A 17,882-nucleotide genomic window follows, 5' to 3' on the forward strand; every position below is an offset into this window, starting at 1 on the left:
TTTATGCTCCTAGTCCAGAGAAACCCTGGTAGTGGATTGAGGCTTGTGAGTAGCACTGTAGTAGAAACTGAGCTGAATTCTGGATGAGAGAAGAGGATAGAAGTGTTCAGGTAGCTTTTGGTATTTGTTGATTAGGGGAAAATCAGTTTTGCTAGGCTAGCTGCAAAATGGGTGTCTCTGAAATGTCTGCATTGCTGCATAGCTTCTGAAGCTGGTGTCAGAAATTCCTTTTTTGCTATCTCTCTGATGATAAACTAGTGCCTTTATGGATATGTGTAGTTTTGTCCTCCTTATTCATATTATTAGCCTATTAATGGGATTAACAACAACTTTGAGAGCATAGCTGGCAAACAGCTCAGCATCTTATTATTTATTCCAAAATTTGCTCAAATTTTTCTAAATATCCTATGGCCCTTTCCTTGTACCACCCTAAGTGTTTTTTTTGTTTTTTCTATGGTTTAACTTATTTGCACCAGTATCATGTCTCTGCTCCGTGGTTCCTATTTTTCTAGTAGTAGGTCCTCAGCAGTTCCTTCCCTTCTCCGTGACAGCAGCCTGCTGCTTGCTTTACTAGTGGATGAAAGAGAGAGTGCCTGAGACAGCACTTGTGACAGTCATTAGTATTATGTGTACTACTTATTAGGTATTAATGATCTCTGCTAGTCTTCAAAAGCAGTGCCTTTGATCCTCCTGGAGGTCTGGCAAGGTGGCCACCTGTGAGCTGAGTCCTCAACTAATTGGCTACATCTGATGTTAAGCATCAATCTTTTTTTCTTGAAAAGTGGAGGAAAAGCTGTACCCAGACTTTCATTAGTTGGACCTGTTTAGTTGATTAAAAGATGTTTTTCCCCTTTGAAAATATTAGTGTTTACTCTAATGTGATGTATATCCTTTTCCTTAAGGAATACTGTTGATTTTAATCTCACAGTGTATGTTCCCTTTTACCTACAAGTAAAAGATTGCTACAGTGGAAAGGGCTTATAGAGAAAAGCACCGCCCCCCCTCTCCTTCATTCCCAACCAGTGTGTTATTAATAGCAGTAATATCCCTGTTATAGTGCTTTAGGACTCTGTTCATTGGCCAGGACCCCATTGTGCTAAGCACTGTATGAAGGCAGAACAAAATTATGATCCCTCTCCCAAAGATCTTACAATCCAAGTAGGAAACAAGACAACCTGTATCAGGCTAGACAGCTTAGGGGGCGGGGGGGAGGGAGTGGCTGGGACATGGTCATATCGAGACAGTACTGGCCAGCATTGTAAGCGGTGAGATGGACATGCTGCAGTTGGTCAGTTCCCAAGTTATTTTTTGGGAAAGAAATACGTAATAATATTGTACAACTAAAAGTGTAGGCAGAGGGGCTCAGGCTATGGGTAGTACCTGGAACAAGATCCATTTTTTGGTATTAAATAGATTTGGTGTGAAAGTTTTGTCCTTTAACATATAGAGGAAAGCTTCTAATAGAGCTTTCCATGTGTGTATATGTGTTTTCAAAGTGGAACTGCAGAGAATCTGTTGCAAAACTTGCTTCTAATAATTGTATATTTTCTCTTTCAGCTGATCTGAAAAAAGACCTAGATGAATATGTTCAGAAAAACCTTCCAAAAAACACCAAGCTGGTAAGAAATGAAAAACGTGAGGGTCTGATTCGAGGAAGAATGATTGGAGCATCTCATGCTACAGGTATGTCCCATCTTTTGCCTCCATGTGTGCAGATAGCCCCCTTGGTGCAGGCACAACCCATCTATCCAAGGCATCTTTGACCAATTACATATGGTAATCCTCAGAATTGCTTTTTAATCCTCTACAGGGGCTGCTGTGAGTGGTACAAAGCACCTCCAGTGGATGGAACTTATTGCCCCATACAACGGACCCTAGATGTCCAGGAGAGTAAGGACAGGGAATCCTAGGCCACGTACAGACATTTAGTTTCTTTTGGGCAAGTTGCTGCTGTCCCAGGAGAAACTATGAACATTCAGATGTTCAATATTTTTTTCCCAGAGCAGAAATGGCTGCTCCCTGAGAAATAACCGGGGAAAACCCAGGGTTAAACACTCCAGGAAGTGCTTCTATACAACTTGCCCTTCTGAGAGAAGCCACAGCACAGTCCTTAAGCATCCCAAGATGCTTTCCCCCACTCTTCCCCTCTTCTCACCCTGCCCCCCCCGAATCAGTGTCACTTATTGAACTCTTCTGTTCCAGCCAAGCAGGCAGCAGAACGCATCCCCTTCACAATCCCACATTGTGCTGCAGGGACACATGGGCTGGCTCTGAAAAGTCTGAGTCAGCCAGTCAGTGCTGCCTTGTGCTCTGCTGCTATCTGTCACCAGGTAGACTGAGGGAGCCTGCAGAGCATGTTGCACAGCATCAGCACTTCAGGCTCTTTGGTCTTTAGGGAGGTCAGCATTCAAATGTTTTCTCATGGGTCTTGGTATATTTTACTATCAGGAGAACAAATTTGGGAGAGTTCTTCCAAATCATTTGAACATGTGTATGCAGCCCTGCTCAACTCCTATACATGGGCAATTCAGAGCATGGCCATTTAACCATCAACTTGTTATTCACTGCTTTGTATAAAAAGACATTTAAGTTCTTAACAATTTAGCTGAAAATCCCTAAGCTGTTTTAGGACTCATTTTTTCCCCTACAAAATGTATCAGTGTGTGATCCCACTATTTCCTGTTTATTTGGATGTTCAGGCATTCAGAATTTCCTAATCCCAAGTGCATCTACAGGTTTAGCTCTTTTTCTGATAAAGCTGTGCCTGCATATGCGGTGGCATTTAGAGAATACCTGTCTATGGTTAATAAGAGACTTTGCTGTTGCATGTTAGCTCTCTGTGTATCACAGGTTTCATACACACACACACACACACTTTTTTAGCGCCAGTTACTCGTTAATCTGTATCAAGTCCTATCTTGTCTCTCCTCAGTAACTTCTCACCTGAGGTTTTTTTGTTACCATTACAACAGTTAGCTGAGATGGAGCATATATGGTATACATCTAGGTAGGAAACGGGAGGTAATATGCACCTTGTAGACTAACTAAATAAGATATGAGCACAAGCTTTCATGAACCTGAATTCACTTCATTGGATGCCTTCTGCCTGACTTCAGACTAACACGGCCTACTACTTCTCTCTGTTCATCAAGGTATCCAATGTGCATTAGACATTTATATACTTTGGATGTAAAATTTTGGCATCTGAAAAACTGACATAATAAATGGAAGAATTCAGGAAGGAGAAGCTCTGAGATTTAAATGGCTTCTAGATGCAGATATTCCTGTACTTGACTCAGTTTTGCATACTAGTTCTAGATTAGGAAACAATCTTACCATAAAAAATGGATAAAATTTGCATTGGCTTAGCACTGAATTGATTGACATTATAATTGCCTTATTCTAAGATGTTTATGAATTTCTTTTTTGCTAAGACAAGAAATGTAATTTGTGAGGGACTTGACTATTGTTTGTTATTTTTTTTGTATATCTGATTCCATAACCAGCTGGTCATAAGAAAAATGGTGACAGACTGTACTTTCCTAAGAGTCCATATGACTCTGCTAGTTTTCCTACACGTCAGGGTTTTCAGGCATGGAGAAATGAAGATTGATTGATTGATTTAGGCTAATGAGAAAAATAGATTGGAACTGTCAATCCAGGCCACAGTCTGAATATAGCTGCAGTGCACCTTGTGTGTTAATTCTTTTTCCTCCCCTACATAGGAAACACAAGGCACAAATAAGATTAGTTGCTGCTTAACAATATCAGGTCAGCCTGCCCTCCTTACACATGACTGTTTAAATCCAGACAATGTCAGTTGATTTCAGTGGATTTACCTTGTGTAAATGAAAGTAGTTTCTGCCCTTGCATCATATAATTAAAAAAACCCCAAACCTGAATATGGGGCCAAATCCTGTGTAGCCCTTTATATTTTATCAAAAGTGGAAGTGATAAAGGCAGTCACATCTTCCATGAGTTTTAGTTTCTGTAGTTGAATTTGCAGTGATTGCAAAGAACAACAGTAGTTGATAAAAAAATTTAATGAAACAGTGCAGCATTTTCCTTTTCCCCATCTCAATACATTCTGGATTATGCAGAACATTTCATCTCTGCACACTGACAGCTGTTCATCTACCAGGTATTGTGCTTTTTCATGATAGCAGTTCAAAAGAACTCTAAGCAAGCTGCTGTTTCTCATGCATCACTGAACTGCTTCTCACCTGAGGCTTTTTTGTTATCATTACAACAGTTAATTGGGATAGAGGATTTCTGGTGCTTTATGTGCCCAGAGTGCATTTTTATTGCTATCTTTATGGATAAATTCTTTGGCATGAGAAACTGTGTTGCCAGACAATTTTGAGCTGTGGATAAACTCTTCTGAATTGGTGGCTTTACTCATTAGCATAGTAACAGAAACAAAATCATGGTTTAACTTCCTAGACTGTGTTGGTTTAGCAGTGAATTGACATAATTGCTTTATTCTGAGCTGTTTATGAGCTGCTTTTTTACAAGGTCCGGAAATAACCTGCTGTTAATGAAGGACTTTAATGTTGTTTACTACCTTTGTACAGCTGAGATTTTATACCATGCACTCCAGGGTGATCTGTTCTCTCCCATATCTCTGCAGTTATTCCAATCTTGCATCGACTCTGCTCTCTAATAAAACTTTAGAATAATTTTTACACAGATTAAACCTGGTAATCACTTCTGCCATCTGCAGGCCATGTTTTGCCATCCCTAATTAGGTTAAGTATTTCCATGCATGTTAATGACCCTTCTCAAGGAATGTGGCTGTGTTTTTAACATAAGTCTGGAAGAATCTGACCTTAATAATATAGATCCTGACAGTGCTGTTGCCTCAGCAGAAATCAGAAATAACTCAACTGAAGTTAGTGCATTAAACCATTGCTCTAATGGTAGGTTGTAGGAATTACTGGGTGAAGTGTTATGGCCTATGTAGTGGAGGGCATCAGACTAGATTATCACAATGACCCCTTCTGGCTTTAAAGTCTGTCTGCGTTATGTCAATGCAAAGCGGGGCTACAATTTGAATTCATTGAACTGAAGTCGTCTCTGTGTACTGGTTTCCTATAACAATTCTGCGCGCAAAGGATGTTACAACTAAATCTGGCTAAGTCTGCACAGAACTGTCAAAGGAAATGCCGCGAGTACTTACCTGTTACAGCAAAAAAAATGTTAATTTTGTGGGCCTGGATGAGTTTGACACCCCTGCTTTAGATATCCCTCTTCATATACGCTCTCTAAACAATCCACTCCTGCAACTGGGAGAGACAGGATACTGGGGTAGATGGAAAATTGTTTTGACCTAGTAAGGTACTTACATTTCATGCACTTATCAGAACCTATAGTGGGGCTTGACACCTCTCTGCCTTTTATCCGCAGTCAGCAATCCCCACAGATCATTTTGCTGAATCACTAAAGCCCTAGCATACCATTTGGAGCCTATTGCTTCTGTCCCTGTATTGGCTTACAATTGATTTCAGGGTCTTTCTTTCCTGTGGCTATTTGTCTATCACTTTTTCTCAATGTGATGTTGTTTCTTGAGGATAGATGTGTAAGTATATTGTGGAAGTTGAGTGGAGAGAGTCCCCTGAGCTTTGTCAAAGTTGTGAAGCACTTTTTGAACAAAAGGAAAATATCTGCAGTAATGTCTCTGTCCAGCTCTTCCTGAAGTCGGTACAGAGATGCTTTCAGTGCAAATTAAGACTTGCCTGAAACAAGAGTGTTCTTGCTCACAATTGGGAGCCCAACTGCTTCCTTCAGTGTTACTGCACGTTGCTTCTCTCACTCTGCACAGTATATGTGGAAGCATAGATGACTTTGAGGTCTGTGTTGTGGCGTATAGCAAAGTATTGGGATTTTTTTGTATTTGCCTCCTTCAGGCTTCAAGATACACTGTTGACTGGCGGTATATGCAAAGACCGACTGTCAGAGATTTATTTGAAAATTGCATATTTCCCTCAAAAGTTTGTATTTAGTATCATTTGTATAGGCACCTCTAAAAGTACTTCTGCCTTTCTGATAGAACATATCCCAGTAGATATTTTTTTCTTTGTTTAAATTGTCAAGTCTTCTGGGCAGTTTTCCATCTATTTTGTTTGGGGTTGAACATACAATAATTTGGTTGTAATAGAAGTGTGTTGTATATACAGTGTTATCACAGACCTGAATGTGTTCTCATCTTTTCAGGAAAAGTGCTGGTGTTCCTGGACAGTCACTGCGAGGTGAATGAGGTGTGGTTGCAACCTTTACTGACTCCAATCGGAGAAGATCGCAAGACAGTGGTGTGCCCTGTGATTGACATAGTCAGCGCCGATACACTTACCTACAGTTCTTCTCCAGTTGTGCGTGGAGGGTTTAACTGGGGCCTGCACTTTAAATGGGATCTTGTTCCTTTGTCAGAACTAGAAGGACCCGAGGGAGCTACTGCTCCAATCAAGTAAGATTTGCATTACTTGTGAAGGAATCTATTGGTTACAAGTGACTTTTTGTGATAAAGAAAGATAATTTCTTAAGCATTATGGAGTAAATGTGGATATGCATCTTTAAAATCAGAGCTTAAATTACAAAGTATCTGTCTTGTTCATTTTTACTGAATTACCTTGGAAAAGATTAAACTTAAGAATCTTAACAGAAAAAGCCATCTTTAGCCAATATATCTGCCATGTAATGGCAAGAAAAACACATTTTTAGGGAATGATTGATTATACAGTATTGTATTTGCCATGGTATTCCACAAACATCATTTTTTACAAGTTATTGTAGATGTGTACTATGCAACAATTTTACATTTTGTTGGTGTGTCTTGCTTTATTGGTGTGTGTGTGTGTGTGTGTGTGTGTGTGTATAGGGGGTGTGTGTGTGTCCGGTCTTAGTGCACATGAATTAATAATGGTGGTATTGATTTTTCACTTTCACAATGACACTCATCTGTATATCCCAATGGCATCTTTCTCCAGAATGGCCTTGACCAGTTAGTAATAAACTGCTAGCTTTAGGACATTCCTCTTGGTAAAAGAAGACAAGTGCCATAGCTGATAACAGAAAAACTATTACAGCAGTTCTCCAAAAAGCTTTTCTGTCCCATTTTCATTTTAGTCTGTCCAGATTTTCAGACTTTTTTTCCCCTCCTGGACTGTTGTTTATGTAAATTTTCTACTTCAATGTTCATGGATATGAAAGCTACCTCAAAATATTAGTCATAGCCTCATGCTTTGTGGTGAATATCTGAAATAATTAATCCTGCCTGGAGTCAACTCTGAATTGGAGCAGTGATCACACAGAGTGCTTGAAAGGAGTATTTTTCAAAGCAAAAAACTAAGTTAAACTGAGCACTAGGGCTTGGAGCACCTTCTTGGATCTTTCAGTCAGTGGCGCTCTGGTGACCTATATGAAATTTGGCAATATCAGTTTAGTCCCTATTTTAGATCAGTAACCAGACCATTAAATGGCCACCCTATTAGAAACTGTATCTTAGCAGAGGTTGCATTAACTAGGTTTGGAGAAAGAGAGGGTCATTCTTTTGAGGAGAGGCCTCCAGTGACAAAGTTCAAGTTGTCGGAGCAGTTTGGAGAGGCTAATACTGTTGCACGTTTTCTTGTTAGAGGTCCTCAGTTTCTCAGGTTCATAACTGAGCACCATTTCCTGGCATCAAGACTTCATAAAATGAAAACACTTAAATCTTCTGAAAGTAATTCATGTATTTATTGCGGTATGTGGTGCTTTGTTGGTTTTTCTTCCAGATGGAGCTTGAAACCTTGGCTATATTGTCTTGTTTTCCTCTGTTCTTGGAATGAAATTAAAATATTTTAAGTTGACTTGAGCAGCTCCAGTGCTGTGGTTTGAAGACTATGCAACATTATTTCCACATCTTCCTGTCATAAGATTTCATCTAAAGGAGCCAGGAAACATCTCATATTACCACTTTAGAGATGGATTGTTGAGCTAATCTATTTAGAAAAATACCATGGTGGTGGCTTCTTAAATCTGGCAGAGAAGTAATGTAGAAAACTTAACTCTTAGTCCATTTTAGAAACCTTTGGTAAAGATGATCTGTAATGTGCTTGAAGAGGCAGTCTTCTCTCTTGGCAAAGCCACTGTTGACTTTTGAGGGAGTTTGGCCCATCAAATGTCTCTGTGACTGGAGAAGAACGCAAATAACTTTAATCAAGTTCCACCATCCAAGATGACTGAACTTCCTCAGTTTGGGTCTGACTTTTTTTTTGTGAAAGGCTCTCATATTGCTTAAATAATATTCTAAAGGGCTCTTGAAGCTCCCCACGCATAGTTTTTTTATCTAATAGAAAGCTTTTTGCTTTCAATTCATCCGTCCCCAGCATCCAGCACATTTGATTATGCAAGTCTTCAAATAACAAGGTTTCCCTCAAGGTAGACGATAAACAGTAAAAGCCTGGAGTAGTTAGTTGGTTATGTGAGATCCAACAAGGGAACCTAAACACAGGGCTGGTCAAGACATGACAGTTTTGTTGCATTTTTTTCACTTGACTAGGATTGGATGATGGGCATGTCTGATGTATTTGCAAGGTTTTTTCTTTTTCTATTTAGTTTACTAGGGCAGCAATACCCTGAGGTTTCCTGATTATAAGCAAGAGTTTCTGGGTGATGCAGAAGAACTTCAGTTTACAGAATGGAAATTAATGTACAGATTTTTTTTTAAAACTATAAAAGATGGTGACATACCAGTCTATTCATTTAAAGACTTTACTACATAGAAGAGGACTAGGGAACCCCTATGAAGATCAAATAACTATAGAAGAGTTATAATAAGCTAATAAGTTAATGATGGTATATCTGTAGTCCTGGATTTAGAGTCAGTTTGAGATGAAAGAAAAACTCTTTAAGTCTTGTTAGATTTACTAATCTAAGTTTGGTTCTGGTTTTGCATAGATGAGATGATGGTCTTGCCTGATACAAATGATACTGAAAAATGCCACTAAGTATAGTGTACCCTGGAATTTACTATTTTTCCCAGTTAGGGCAACCTCAGAATAAATTAGTTCTGCATTTGAAAAGGTACATAGGAACCTTTGTATGTGTGCATGTGCCTTTATAGATATGTTACATATTGATAATTGCATATATACCTTCTGGATTAAGAGCAGCATAATTAATCAGTTGAAGCAGAAAGATGCAGCTACTCTCTATTAGTGCTAAAGAGGCAGAAATTCAATTTGAAGACACTAAAGAGTAGGGTGATGAGTTTATTATGTACATGTAGTCCTGTTCTCAACTGCTCTTGTAGTGTCTAAGGCTTATGCTTTTTTTCAGATCCCAGTCCTGGAAGAAGATGAGCTGTATCTTCAGAAATTCAGGAGGGCAACCCCTGTGTTCCACTATAAAAAGATTGAGAAACTCCCAACTTAAACAGTTTTTCAGTGTAGCTTTCATGAGGGAGGAAGGAAGGGAGAGAGAATGAATAAAATAAAAACTATAAATATACATATTTATAATAATATTTAAGTATATAATAATAATACAATAAATTATAAATATTATATAGAGATATATATATATAATATAAATAAATGAAATAATACAATTGCTAAAGAATTGGTTCTCAAAAAAGTGTGTGTTTTGAGAACTGATTCTTTAGCAGTTGTATTAAGTTTTTGTTTTTAATTCCAATAGCCATGTTATGTTTTTAATACATCATGTAAGTAAGAATGATGTATTCGTTGCATAACTGCCTTTAACAATGGACTAATTGTCAATGGGGACCTTTTTTCTCTTCCAGATCACCTACCATGGCAGGAGGATTGTTTGCTATGGACAGAGAATACTTTAATGAGCTTGGACAGTATGACAGTGGCATGGATATTTGGGGAGGTGAAAATCTGGAGATATCATTTCGGGTAATACTGTCTTTTATGTTTATAGTTGGGTATTCTTCTTCTTTCTTTCCTCTTCTCTAGGCAGAGATTCATTAGCACTGGAATAGCGATTGAATGTATTGAATTTGTGTTAGAATTTTGCCCGGTAAGAGGGCACTTTCAGTATATCAAATATTTTTAGTATTGTTAAAAGTAATTAGAAGATGATTTGTAAGTGGAAGATCAGAGGGAGTTTTTTCTAATGTCTGACAGCTCTTTTGTTCATTTTAGAGCTTTTCTTTGTTGAGGCTTTTCATGCAGCATCAGAAGTGACACTTCAAAATAATTTTAGAACCATTAAAGTTGACAGAGGCAGATGTAGGCACATATAATACCTGTGATTATTTTTAACTCATTTTGTGAAATTCATTGGACTTAACACCTATGGTGAGCCCCTGAATAGAAACAGGTTTATTTACTTTATATTTCTCTACACACCAAAGGACTTTACAAACCCAACAAAATCTGTTCTAGATGATAGGTACAAAACCACTTCATGATTATTCAAAAATGTAGGCTCAGTGGGACTGGAGAGAGGGAAAATGGAACAATCAGTAGGTTTCCCATAGTTATTTAACTAGCATTGCTATATTTTGTGTCCTTTTTGCATTTTATATGTGAAAATAAACTACATTTAAAGTTGTTTTTTTTTGAGTAGTAGTTTCATTGTCACAACATTGTTTTTTACAGTTCAGTAGGTCCATTGATTTGGTCATTAAATATGGGCAAGTATCTGGCAGGGCTCATTAACAAAGCCATCTACTGGCAAATGTTTTTAACCTCTACAAAGTCAGTAACAGATATACTTGAAAGAAACCCTTTCTGCAAATAGAGTCTTTCTATGGGCAAAGGAGGTAGGAAGCACATATGAGAAAGGGCATTGTAGGCTGGAAAGCAATGACTTTGGAAAGACATTGGAAGTTATGATGACTTGATTGCTAAATATGAGCTCCCAGTGCGATGCTCTGACTACGGTCATTGGTGGTAGAATGGCAGTAGGCAGATAATAGTCCAGAGAGGCAGTACTGAGGCCATTACTGGAATACTACCCCCAACTGGGAAGTCTGTACATGACAAGAAACTGGAACTGAAAAGAGCTTATAGGGATGATTCCAGATCTGGTAACCCCCTGCTTTCCAATGAGAGGCTTCAGAAACTCAGTCTGTTCATCTTATCTGAGAAAAAGGTAAGAGCTGACTTGACTGGAGTCTTAAAGTAGCTGATTAGGAAGAAGATGTCTGAGAGGGGAGAGCTCTTTGGCCTAGCAGAAAAATCCAGCGGCTGGAAGCTGAAACTAGTAAAATTCAGAGTCAAAGTAAAGGGACCATTAAAATAAGATTGGCTATCTTTCAAAGTCCGGTGTAATTCAGTCAGGAGTTCTGGACTTGATGCAAGAATCACTGGCTTGTGGTTGATGTTATGCAGGAGATCTGACCAGATCATCGTAATGGCATTTTTTGGCCTGCAATCTAGTAATGTTACTTTCCAGAAAGAAGGTCAGGTAGAATAACCATGTTAACATTTAGTACCTTTTGGCTTTCTTTGGGAAGGCTGTTCAGGAGGTGTATATAACATGCATACAGCCCATGTGGGAAACCCACCAAACTACTACCACTTGTGAAGATTTAACATAGTTTGTTTAATAGAAATTGCCTTGTTAAAGTGGAGAAGCATTGTAATTTGGGGACATTTTAAGTGTGTAGGAGTTTGGCTAATGATGACATCCTTTTCTCCAGGTTATAATGTCAGGGGCACTACAACAGTAGTAGCAGAGGCCATAGTTAAGGTTACACGAGAACATCTGTTGTGTCAGCGAGCCTGTACTTGAAAGTTACACTAGGATTTCTGTGCTAGTTGAAGGAACTATTATAATTGCACTAGTAAAAGCCCTTGTATATAGATACAGCTTTACCAGTAAGAAGGTGCCTTCTAACAGAGGAGTTATTCTCTTATCCAGGAAAAATCACATTTATTCTGGTGTAGCTGTTCACATAGATGGTACACTATTTTGACTGCATTTGTTCTTAAACCTTTTAGTGTAGACAAAACCTAACTTCTTTTTAGTCATTCATAACTTTCTAAAACGTTCACATTTGGCCTTAAGAGGTCCATTGCAGGGCTTTTGTCTGAAGATTAAATATTAAAAACTGAGGAAGAATATTTTGGCCGCTTTTAAGTAAAAAGAGAATGAAGAAAATATATCTTGTTATTTAAAAAACACACACAAACAACCACCCCCTTCCCAAAAATAACTTGCCATTTTTTATTTTGAACAGCTTGGAAAATGGCTGGGAACTGATAGAGATGATTGGACATGGAAATTGCCCTGTTTTAAGCCCTGCCTGAGGAAACTGGTTTGGATTTAGCTTGTTTCAATGAGCTTTTGAAAACAGAGCAGTAAGCATGTACAGTACGGCCCAGCTATCATCCCCTACAAAAATGAGCCTTTTACGGGCTATAAAATGATGCGTCTTCTGCTTCTGTGTGGACAGATCTGGATGTGTGGGGGCAGACTACTAATCATCCCTTGCTCCAGAGTGGGACACATTTTCCGTAAGAGGCGCCCATATGGCTCCCCTGGGGGGCAGGACACCATGGCACACAACTCTCTGCGTCTGGCACATGTGTGGATGGATGACTATAAGGTAAGAGGTGGCTAGGGATTGAAATGGGAGTGGTCCACTGAAGTGTATGGGTACTTCCTTGGACCTCCAGCCTCTCTGTCCCCTAAATGTGCCAGTCAGTTCCTCCCCAACCATGAAGTGTTAGTGAGGATGGTAAGACTGAAGAAGATCCCTTCAGTGCTTCAAACACTGCTCCAGGCCTCTGTTCTCTGCCAGCACTGCTGCAGGTGTCCTTTATCTGGTGCCCTGTTAGTCGGGTCTGGTTTTTATTTTTTCCCAGGTAAGTCTGACCCCTTGGGTCTCCTTAGTCCTGGGGGTGGTCAGATGGGAAATTCATAGATCCATAGATGTTAGGGTCGGAAGAGACCTCAATAGATCATCGAGTCTGACCCCCTGAATAGGCAGGAAAGAGTGCTGGGTTCAGATGACCCCCGCTAGACTTCCTAATGTCCAGTCTAAATCTGCTCTCTGCTAGCTTGTGGCCATTATTTCTTGTAACCCCCGGGGGTGCCTTGGTGAGTAAAGCCTCACCAATTCCCTTCTGTGCCCCCATGATGAACTTATAGGCAGCCACAAGGTCGCCTCTCAGCCTTCTCTTGCGGAGGGTGAAGAGGTCCAGGTGCCCCAGTCTCTCCTCATAGGGCTTGGCCTGCAGGCCCTTAACCATACGAGTGGCCCTTCTCTGGACCCTCTCCAGGTTATCCACATCTCTCTTGAAGTGCGGCGCCCAGAATTGCACGCAGTACTCCAACTGCGGTCTGACCAGCGCCCGATAGAGGGGAAGTATCACCTCCTTGGGTTCTGTTCGTCATGCATCTGCTGATGCATGCTAAAGTGCCATTAGCTTTCCTGATGACTTCGTCACACTGACGACTCATGTTCATCTTGGAGGTTAGACTGGGAAATTGTACTGTGTTTGTATGCGTTGCTCTGTACCTTCCAGGTTCTGATTCTGCTTTTGAGTCCAAGATTTCAGCAGGCTATTTTGCTTCTTGATGCCTCTGGTACCATTTTCCCCTCGACCCCTTAAAAGCTGTTTCGTGCTTGCCACTTGTGCTCTGCTATCTGCAGTTTATATCTGGGTTTACAGCACTGTGCATGGGTGCTTTGCTGATCTGCCTCAACAACCTGGTTTACCTTGATGCTCTAGAAGTGTTAGATGCTTTTTAAAGCTTCATCCATTTCATCTCCATTTTCCAGCATTTCAGTACATTATCCTGTTTGGCACTTTGGTGCCCTTTCATCACCACTTTGGCTTATTATGTACAGTTAATGATGGTTTTCCTGGAGGCTTTGGTTTGCTTCATGTTTTGTTCCCAATTACACTGTGCTGTTTGAGAAGGCCTCTACATGCTGATTCTAACAGGGTTTTACCTTGGATCTGTACTTCGGCCTTGTGTTGGCTGTTGAGTCCTTCAGCTGTTTCTAATCTTGTTCTTGGAAACTAGCCAAGGTTTCATTCTTTCATTACGGCAAACTTAGGGGTGAAGGATAGGTCTAGAAATATTTCCTTCTGTTTAAATATAATGAAACTGTTTAGTCCCAGGATGATCTTGACTTTGTCACTGTAGGATGAATTCCCCAGAGGTATGAGTTGTATAAGTGACCTGTTTTCTTCTGGTTTGTAAAATAATTTGGCAGAGAGAAAGCGAAATAGTTACATTTACATTTTATCTTTACATTTGTGGACAAATACAATTTATACCTCTTCGGTGTGAGATTCAAATACACAACGCAAAAGTAAGACACCATAGTTGCATCACTGAAGGAAAAAGGAAGAGTTAAACTACTTTACAACTTTTTTAGATAGAACAATAATACACAATTAGACATTTCATACAAAATTTTACCTAATGTATTCCTGTGTGAATGCACCATTACTTTATCCATGGTCAGTGTGTGAGGCTTGTGTTAGTTGTCATCTTCTTCCTTGTTCCTGGCACAGAAATTTCAGTGATAACGTCACTGTGCCTTATAACCCACTAAAATCTCAGGAATAGCAGATACATAGTCTTTATTTACAGTATCAGAGATGAGTCCTGAAAATGAAAATAAGCTCACATCATTTTCACCAGCAAATTCTACCCATCGTGTATAATATGGAGCCATTCAACAAAGTGTCAGGGTTCTGGGCTCATTGAATATGCATTCTTTAAACTTCTTTATTATTATTCTTTATTTTACGTACAATCCCAGTCTGGGATTTGAAAATCAACCTGGGAATTGTTTTCCATGTATCACCAGCAAATAAGGTTTTGCAAACCATATTATGCCAGTTGAGGAGTTACATCGGTTCCTTTGCATTTTTGGTGGGGTTATATGCAGGTTGAACTGAGGGAATATCTGAGCCTGAATCCAAGTCTTTCCCACGCCATCACATACTTCTTCACTTCGGGCGCAACCAAAATGCAGCCTGTAGGATCTTCATTACTTGCGCTGAGGCTTGAGAAAGAATGAACCCTGTTTAACTGAGAATCCAGATTAAAGGCATGATCCTGCAAGCACAAGTGAAAACATTTAGTTGCATCCATAGTCCCATTGAAATCCAGAAGAATAATTGTACAATTAAGGTTATCCATAACCACGTTCATTTGCAGGAAGATACCCTGGAAGAGGCTCATAGGGGGACTTTTGGCTCTTTCATAAATGTTTGGTATTACAATTAGTGGAGCATGATAAGCATTGGAATTCCATAATTACATCGTTAGAGTCAGTTTTAAAGAGAAGAACTAATATATTTGGTCAGTAGCGAAGTGGAACGCTTGTGTAGTTTGCGCTACGTGCTGGAATAGGTGGTGTTAAAACTGAGTACCAGACAGATGGTAGATGGTGCTGATCTGCTTTCTTCCCTGATTTCTGTTTGATGTAGGAACAATATTTTGCCCTAAGACCTGAACTAAGGATCAGAAGCTATGGAAACATTACTGACCGTGTGGAGTTGAGGAAAAAATTGAACTGCAAGTCATTTAAGTGGTATTTAGATAACATCTATCCAGAGATGCAAGTGTCTGGGCCCCATGCCAAAGCTCAGCAACCGGTATTTATTAATAGAGCACAAAAACGACCAAAAATAATCAAACGTGGAAGGGTAAGATGATCAACTTCTTTAGAAACCCCTGGTTTCTTCCTTTTTATGTGGTTTTGAAACTTATTCTTAAAAAATGCACCCAGAATCAAGTAAAATGGGCTGTATTCATAGCAGATGTGGTGGTGACTGTATGTTGCAAAGCTTAAAAAAAAAATCTAAAGTAACTAATATTTTTCTTGAAGTCCAGAGATGAAATGAAAAAGCTTTAAGGCTCCATAATGTGTTTCAGGTCCTCTTTTAGGTGATTCAATATTGAAGCAGTATCTTGTCGTATGGGGAGGGTGCTTAAGTATTGACGTTCAGGTGGGCTGCCCTCATGCTAACTTGAGCTCCTGAGAATAAACTTTGGAAAGAGACGAAAGTCTGGAAATGTCATTCTTTGTTCAGAACTGGCATACAATGTCATTAGCTTTTCTAATTTAATGCATTTATTGGGCAGTTTCCCTTTCAAAAATTGAAATGATCATTTTTGTAGAAAAGTGCCTCTTGCTCAACCACTAACAGTTGAGGCAGGATAAGGAATTTTGCTCCTTGCTTTGTTTTACAAAGCAAGTCATGAATGTTTTGTGCTAGTGGGAATTTTAGCTAGAATAGCCACCAATGCTGAATAAAACTTTTGAAAATGTTGCATGGGTCATCTCCTAGTAGGTAGACTTTGGTTTATTGCTTTTATCCAGATCCAGAAATAAGTAGAATTGCACCTGCCTTTACCAATGCTGAATTATTTTTAATTTTTAAACTTTCCCAGAAATAAAGAATAACTTTAGTTCCATAGACTATGTACGAGTGTTCTCTGTGTGAAAGAGACCCAGAGGACATTCAAATAAATTCTTATTTTATGTGTGTACAGGAAGGAACCTCTTATTAATATTCATGAACTGATTCAATAAGCTTGTGCCTACCTCCTATCGGGACATAGCCTGCAATATTTAGTGGTACTTCTTTACAAAACTATGAAACTTATTTGTAGATCCCCAGTTATTCAGGGTGATCCGTGCTGGAGAACATCTATTTCTGTGCAAAACTTGTTGAAATAGTATTTTACGCAGAAGGATCTTTGGGGCGGTCTACAATGTGTGCATTTTCATTTTTAGTTTAGAACTGAGTTGGGCCAAAATCTCTTTAAAAATCAAGGTCCTGGTTTGTTCCTTATCAACTGATTGAATTGGGAATCATAGGAAAAGAGGGTTGGAAGGGACCTCAGGAGGTTATCTAATCTAGCCCCTCCTCAAAGACCATCCCCACCTAGATCATCCCAGCTAAGGCTTTGTCAAGCTGCATCTTAAAAGCATCGAAGGATGGAGATTCCACCACCTCTCTAGATAACCTGTTCCAGTGCTTTACTACCCTCCTAGTGAGAGAGTCTTTCCTAATATCTAATCTAAACTTCCCTTGCTGCAACTTGATCCCATTGCTCCTTGTTCTGTCATCTGCTGCCATTGACAATGGCCTAGATCCATCCTCTTTCAAACCCCATTTCAGGTACAGGCAGTCCTCAGACTTACGACACAATTGTTTTTTGAAAACCTCGTCTTAAGTCGAAACGTAGTAAGTTGGAACCAATTTTCCCATAGGAACAATGTTATCAATGGGGGATTGGTTCCTTTATGAAGACGGACTCCGCTGTGTCCAGCTGGTAAGTCTGCTGTGGTGGGGAGAGGGAAGGGGCATGTGGGGGGCAAGATCAATGACCCCGCATTGAGGGAAGGACTGGAGCTGGGGCTGGGACGTGGGCTGGGGCAAGCACTGCCCAGCTGGGGAGGGCGTAGGGTGGCTCCTGCTGCTGCACACTGCCAGTCCAGGAGGGCATGGGGGGTGTGTGCAACCGGATCTGCATGGGGTGGGCGGGGCTGGGAGTGGGAGCTATGCCCTCCCACTGCTCGTTCAGCTGGGCTGGGGCAGGGGGGCATGGGATGGAGCCTCTGCACTGCCTCTGGACGAGCAGCGCGCAGCAGCAGGAGCTGCCCTGGCCTCCCTGCACCCCCCTGCCCTGGCTGGGCCAGTGGCAGCAGGGCATATGAAGTGCATGTGCCCCCTGGATCAGGGCAAGGAGGGCAGCAAAGTGGGGGCTGCAGCCACCCTAAAATTTGCCAGTAGCACCCCGCCCCCGTAGATCCGGGAGCACATGCCCCCCCACCGCTTGCCCAGCTGGGGCAGGCAGGGGTGAGGGATGGAGGCATGGGGAGGTTGGAGTGGGTCCCGCCATTGCGTGTCGCTCATCCAGAGGCCATGCAGCGGCTCCATACCGCGCACGCC

At 40.5% G+C, this 17,882-nt stretch overlaps 1 protein-coding gene across 10 annotated transcripts in view; it reads left to right on the top strand.

Moving 5' to 3' along the window:
* GALNT11 (polypeptide N-acetylgalactosaminyltransferase 11) overlaps window positions 1-17,882 on the top strand; it is a 94,681-nt gene that overhangs the window by 32,732 nt on the left and 44,067 nt on the right. For all 10 annotated transcript variants that reach the window (XM_025200477.1, XM_025200483.1, XM_025200476.1 and 7 more), the window contains 5 exons: window positions 1,558-1,683; window positions 6,214-6,463; window positions 9,779-9,896; window positions 12,407-12,559; window positions 15,408-15,626. In XM_025200477.1, coding sequence (XP_025056262.1) covers window positions 1,558-1,683; window positions 6,214-6,463; window positions 9,779-9,896; window positions 12,407-12,559; window positions 15,408-15,626 — 866 coding nt within the window. The remainder of the gene's footprint in view (window positions 1-1,557; window positions 1,684-6,213; window positions 6,464-9,778; window positions 9,897-12,406; window positions 12,560-15,407; window positions 15,627-17,882) is intronic.

The sequence above is a fragment of the Alligator sinensis genome, unplaced genomic scaffold (genome assembly GCF_000455745.1).
Source record: "Alligator sinensis unplaced genomic scaffold, ASM45574v1 scaffold599_1, whole genome shotgun sequence".
Classification (NCBI taxonomy): Eukaryota; Metazoa; Chordata; order Crocodylia; family Alligatoridae; genus Alligator; species Alligator sinensis.